This window comes from Egretta garzetta, unplaced genomic scaffold (assembly GCF_000687185.1).
Source record: "Egretta garzetta isolate BGI_Z169 unplaced genomic scaffold, ASM68718v1 scaffold329, whole genome shotgun sequence".
Classification (NCBI taxonomy): Eukaryota; Metazoa; Chordata; class Aves; order Pelecaniformes; family Ardeidae; genus Egretta; species Egretta garzetta.
This window is the reverse complement of record NW_009269999.1, coordinates 3733492-3739939: the sequence shown is the minus strand read 5'-3', so window position 1 is coordinate 3739939 and position 6448 is coordinate 3733492. Positions and strand designations below refer to the sequence as shown.

The window sequence follows — 6448 nt, the reverse complement described above, 5'->3', positions numbered from 1 at the left end:
CCCCAGCTGTGCTGGTGTCCATGGGCTGCAGTCAGCCCACCTGGCATAACAGCCACCTCCTCCCTTGCATACAGCCCAGCCAGGCACCCATGTCACCCCCGAGCTGAGCTCCAGCACCCTCTGAGGCCGAGGCCAGCAGCTTTCCTGTGCCCATGCAGGGCACCCCTCTGCCTTGCCTCCCACCTGTGCCAGGGGTGGTGTCAGCCTCTCTGCCTTCATTTGGGGACCACTGCCCAGCTGCCATGGCTAGCTTTAATTGGTTGAACCAATTAATTGGTCAAAAGATTTACATCTGTTTCCTTCTCTCTCTCTTCCCCTTCTGCCTACCCTGCTCCAACCTGCCCTCCTCTCCTCTCTTCCCCTCCCCACCCTCCCACCCAAATAGGCAAGGAGAGCAGTTTGGGAGAGGCTGACTTGCAGCCGAGCTCTGACCCTTCGGGAATGGACAGCAGCTACCTCAGCGTGAAGGAGGCCGGGGTCAAAGCGTCCCAGGACAGGGCCAGCACGGACCTCCCCAGCCCCATGGACAAGGCCGACTCGGAGAGCAACAAGGGCAAAAAGCGGCGGAACCGCACCACCTTCACTAGCTACCAGCTGGAGGAGCTGGAGAAGGTCTTCCAGAAGACCCACTACCCAGACGTCTATGCCAGGGAGCAGCTAGCCATGAGGACAGACCTCACCGAGGCTCGTGTGCAGGTAATGGGGGATGCCCTGGGGCTGGGCGAGGGGTGGGTGAGCTGCAAACAAGCCCCTGCTCTCTGGGGAATGGAAACGTGAGACCTGCAAATTTGTTGTCCCTGAGGTCACCTGTAGCCCCACCAGAGCCTACAGGCAACCAAACCCTACACAGAGCCCGTGCTGCAGACTGGCACACCTCTCCAGGATGCTGAGGCACAGGCACAGGATGGGGAGGTACCTCCATGTCTGACACTAGCATCAGCTCCTTTTTTGGGCTGGTGTCCCGAGCTGCAGCATTCACAGAGAGGCCTCTTGTCCTTGAGCTAGCAGGGCAGCAGGCAGGTAAGCCTCACCGTCACCCTAAACGAAGCTATTACAAAACCTGCTTTCTTCATGAGACTCAGCCTGGGGCACAGGTTCATTAGTCTGAGTGGGAGCAAGCTTTCCCACAGTGTGGGCTTTTCCTGGCAAGATGGGGATGCGGAGGCAACCAGGACGTTCAGCACAAGAGAGCATGAGGGGATACAGGAGAGGCAGCTCTTGCTCCCTGCTGGGCTAAGCAGGCACTGAGACTGGATGAAGCAAAAAGGTGCTCCCACCATCTTGAGAGCAGCAGGAGAGTCAAACAGCTGTGCTGCAGTCTCACTGCCTCTACCCATGCAGGTGCCAGCTCCCATGAACTAGCTCCCCTGAACTACCTGGGGGTCCAGCAGAGCCAAACTCCACACTGAAGGAGGGAATGATTCTCTGAATGCTGCTCCTTCCTCTGAATCAAGGTTAAACCGAAGGCCTGGCAGAGCTCAGAAGCATTTGCAGAAAGGAGCACCATCACTTGGAGCGGACATCCACAGCTCACGCCTCGATGGCCATCAAAGGTCCCGCTGAAGCTTAGGCTCTCGTTCTCCAGTCTAGCTAATCCTGTGACTTCCGTCTGCAGGCATTTATCAGCTCACCACCCCCAGCACCTGCGTTAGCATCCAGAATAGCTGGCGTGTGGAGGCATCTGATTATCCTCGTGTACCAGGAAGACTCCCAGGTCCCAGGCAGTCCAGCTCGCCCTCTGCTCTAACCTTTGCAAGCGGTTGTTGCGAACAGTTGAAGCAGTCAGGCCAGCATCCTTGCATAAGTCCGTTCTTCTCTGTACATTCACTTCCAGTTTTGACTAGCTACAGGATTTTTCTTGTCTGCTTGCCTAAATTGGTTTGCAGGGCTGGTGTGCTCTTCTTCCCCACAGCTGTTTCTCTTCAGGCTGGACATGGCTGCATTTCAGTAGAAAGCAGCGTGATTCCCGTTGGTCCCACGCGTAGCATGCTGAGCGCTGAGGGATGGGCAGAGGAAGGCAACGCTACAAATGTCAGCTCTTTACTTCTGCCACTGGACACGGCCCCTGATTTCCCAGGGACACATCACAGGTGCTGATGGGGTCTCCTGGGAGGCCAGGCGCAGTGTTGCCTTACCAACTGCACAGGGCATGAAATTCCTTGTGCTCAGGAATGAGAATGAGGTGCTGGAGGGTGGCGAGCTCCTCCTGCTCGCCTCTGAGCCAGGGTGTGCAGCTGGCACATCCCGGCTAGCGTGCAGGGCTGGCTAGCAGAGCCAGGCCAGGCAGATGCAACCCACAAGTTCATTACACACGGCCCACGATCTCAGGGAAAAACCCCCACTTTACCATCGGATAACACTGTGGAGGAGGCAGAAGCACGTCCCCAAGCAGCCAGCAGGAAATCTGGCGGAGGGAGGGTGTAAACTCACCCTGCCCTGAGATAAGCACCCCAGCAGCCCGCTGCCATGGGCAGCTGAGAACAGCCTCTCTTCTTGTGACCACCAGCTCACACCTCTCGCTTGTGATGGCGATGACAGGGCTCATGTAACGGAGCGGCTGAGGGACTTGTCTAAGTGGCCTGGCAGCTCAAGCACTTACCCCGGGGTGAAAGGGGGAGCACTTGCATTTCATTCATTCCCCCAGCCCACTGGGAAGGACCCCATCCCTTGGGCTGCAGGCTGGCACCCACCCAGCCTTGCGATGAAGGGCTGCCCTGCCGTCAGTAGAAATGCAGGCTCCCTATCACCGGAGAGCGAGAACCAGCAGGCTCGTGCCCAGGGCTGTGGGTGCTGGCTGGGCAGGCTCAGGGGCACCCTGGGTGCTGGGTATTTCATGTGAATTCCCAGGGGGCTGGGGCTGCCAGCTAGTGAGCTGATCAGCCTTGGCATGGTGGTGGCAGCCCCAGGAGGCATGGGGACACAGCCTGGGGTGGCACAGGGCTCTTCTGCTGATGGCACAGGGCTGCGCTTCCCATGAGGAAGGCTTTCGGGGATGGGGCTGTAGTGAATCACCCTAGCGCCTCTCTCAAGCTCTGGGTTGTGTTATAGCTTGTTTAGGCTTGGCTTTGGCCTCCCACACCTCTGGGCAGCTCTGCTCTGTGGGGGCCTCCCCATGCCAGCACTGCAGCACCGAGAGCCATCAGCTCAGAGCTCAAGAGCAGGTACGGGCATGGGGCAGGAGACTGATGGCAAAGAAAATGCCTACTGCAAGGACCAAGGGCCCAGCCAGGACCAAGACGAGGGCAGAAATCACAAATAAGCCACAAACCCCTTACTCCTTTCCTCCTGCAAGCCAAATAGCTGCTCTGTGCTCAGAGGCCCTCCACCAAGCTGGCAGGGGCTCTGGCTGCTGTGGGGTGTCTGGGCACACATCTACTGCAGCCCCATGGGCTTTGAGGGGAGCTCAACAGTCCCTCTCCCAAGGAAGGTACAGTCCTCTAAGGGATGGCGAGTGCCCTGGGATAATTTCATGGAGGCCAGCTTCAGGTGCCTGCAAGGCTGAACTAAGCAAAGCAGAGCAGCAGGCAGGCGAGCAGGTTTGAGGCGTGATGCTCCCTCCCACGGATGAGCCAGCTTTTGGCTGGAGGTGGTCCCCTCTGGCCAGGCTTGGCTCCCTGGGGAGTGCAACCAGCCTCCACACTGCAAGCAGGAGCAGATGCGGAGCCCAGACAGGCAAGTGGCAGCTCTGGGGTTTTTTTCCATCCCTTTCCCAAGCTCACGCTTCATTAGCGAAATAGCTGCCGGAGATCTTGGTGTCTGGAGAAGAGCTCATGCCAGCAGCGGGCACGGGGTGGGCCATGCTCTCTGCAGAGCAGTGGCATCCCACAGCCTGGCCCCTCTCCTCCCCATTTCTCTCCCTGCTTTGGTTTTCAGCCATCAGTGCTGGTGCCTGACAATGTCAAAGCTAATTCCCCCTGCAATGCAATGCAATGTTTTCCCTCCCTGCCCCCCATGACCTGGCCCCTCATTGCCAAGTACCATTAAGCTACTGTACATCCCTGTTTTCCAAAGTGGGAGCCGTGCATAAGCCCTGCACAGAGGCAGAGCCACCCAGCCTGGAAAAGGCTGCTAGGGCTCAGAAACAAACCTGCAAGGGTGTGCAGCGGATGCTGTTTTCATGTAGGTCCTACATACCATGTGCATCCCATTCCTTTCTCCTCCTCTTCCACATCTGGGGCTGCAGAGCCCCGCAAAGAGCTCCTGCTCGGTACCAGCAACTGCCTGAGCTTCTTCCAGCCCATCCAGGGCTGCAGCAGATGTCTGAGGCGGTGGCAGTAGAGAAACACGGTAGGCATGCACATGTATTCACACATGGCTCCCTCCCCTTGCATGCAGCCACACACATCCACATCCCCAAGGCCGTGCCAGCCTGGCACCGGCTGCTCATCCCTCTTGGGCTGTGAGTATCTCGGCCTCCTGGCTTTCCCTGTGCCAGAGGAGAAGGAGATGGGCTGGAAGGAGGCTTTGCGGCCAGGGAATATAACCCCTCAGCCACCCCGCCTCAGAGCCAGCCTTATGATTGCTGGGACCGTTAATGAAATGTTTTCGGCGGTGACCCTGTGATGCAGCCGGGGCATGAAAGTGAGAGGGAAATGTCAAACTCTGCTGTAGCGAAATCACTGCCTTGGAAAAAAAAGAAAAGAAAAAAAGCAAAGCAAAGCAAGAAGTAATATATCTTGATCCCTTTTCCCCCATAAAACCCTGGGAGGCTGGTGGAAGGAGCGGAAAGACTGAGCTAAGCCTGCAGGAAATTAAACATGAAATGAAAACAAGCTCAAGTTATTCAATTCTCTCATCCCAGGCTCCAATTTCCCATTCCAGGCCACTGATAAAATGGTGTCCAGTTTCAGTGCTCAGGGATGAATTCTGGCTGTGTTCTTGCAGGCTGGAAAGCAAAGGGCTGGTGGCCATCCCCGGGAGGAGGGAAGACGGCCTGGCTGGTAGCAGAGGGATGGGGTCCTGGGGACAGACAGACAGACAGACACATGGACTGAGCAGAGTGAGGAGGGCAGCGTGACTCGGGGGACAGGGACGGGCAGAGTGGATGCTGCGAGGCTGCCAGGGGAGAGCGGGAGGCTTGGACGCGGTGGGCAGCGCTCGCCTGCTGCCGGGCAGCGATGTGGCGAGGGGAGCTGGAGCCCAGGGCGTGGGGCTGGATCCAGCCCCATGGCTGCTGCCAACCCACCGTCACACGTGCAGAGGCCAGCCTCGCTCTCCATCGCTGCGCTGGGACGGGCAGGAGGGAGGGTAAATCACCTTTTTCTTTAACTTTGAGGAAGGACGAATGCAGCAATACAGTCCCCAACCATCCAGCCATGGCCAGAGGGGCCTGGGTGAGGTCCTGGCTCAGCCCATCCACCCGTGCCCTGTGTGGGGCATGTGGGGCTTGGTGGCAGGGGCAGACCAGCCACAGCACTATGCTAGCTACTGTGAAGAAAATTAACTCTATCCCAGCCGAAACCAGGACAGTGTCTCAGGCCGTTCCTGGCCTCTCTGCCTCCCGCCGCACATCAGCTGTGTATGCATATGGATTTAGGTACCAGCATATGGCTGAATGTTTATGGAGACATGAAACATTTTCTGTTCTGTAGATTTTTATAGGGCTGATTTGGTACATCGGGGCTTATCAAAGCATTGTCTGCAGGAGTCAGATACATGACATTACCCTACACTCCCACTCTAATTGTTAACATGGAGATGCAGCCCACAGTGGCTGCTTATCCCTGCCCCATCCTGACCCCAGAGGACACGCTGCACCGACTGCTGCAGCCTCCGCTGCCACATCCCTGTCCCATAGCTGCCTCTCTTGGCTAAAGGCGACAGGAAAATGGACTTCTATTGGGTTTTAGATTTGCTGTTTAAAAGCAGGTGTTTTCTAAGATTGAGGCTGCAAGGAAATACTTAGGATTAGTTGGTTTTCATGTTATATATTGCCCTGCCTGCCCTGTTTTCCCTGGAGCACTTGCAGAGGCCTGGGGAAACGTAGCTGCAAGATACAAGCAGCCTAAAAGAACTTGGACCAGAGGAGAAAGGAGAACTTTAACAAGTGGTCCCAACCTTGTTACAAGCATTTTGGAGCGGTGGCTCGCTGCCAGCCCTTGGAGCACCTCCAGTGCCCTCGGCACCAGCGCTTGGACTGAAGACACTCCTCCTTCCAGCCTAACGCGACAGTTTGCCACAGCTTCCCAGCCCACCAGCCACGTGGGGACTGCAATTTGGGAACTGCCAGTTTAAACCATTTTGCTCTGCCAGCGCTAGTTCAATTCAATGTGTGAATGAGGAGCAGCAGAGGAAAACCCTGTGCTGGAGACCATGTTCCACCTCAGCTGGCCCCAGGAAACCTCCCCGCGGCGCCGGCAGGCCCAGGGAAACCAAGAGCACAAAACCCACGCTGACAGCTTCAGAGGTTGGGCTGCAGATCTGGGCACGGCCACGGGAGCCTGCGCTT

General features: G+C 57.1%; 1 protein-coding gene across 1 annotated transcript in view; it reads left to right on the top strand.

Annotated features, from left to right (window-relative positions):
* Positions 1-6448, top strand: part of ALX4 (ALX homeobox 4) — a 14000-nt gene that overhangs the window by 3097 nt on the left and 4455 nt on the right. The window contains 1 exon segment of the mRNA XM_035902944.1: positions 386-696. Within this exon segment, the coding sequence (XP_035758837.1) occupies positions 386-696 (311 nt within the window).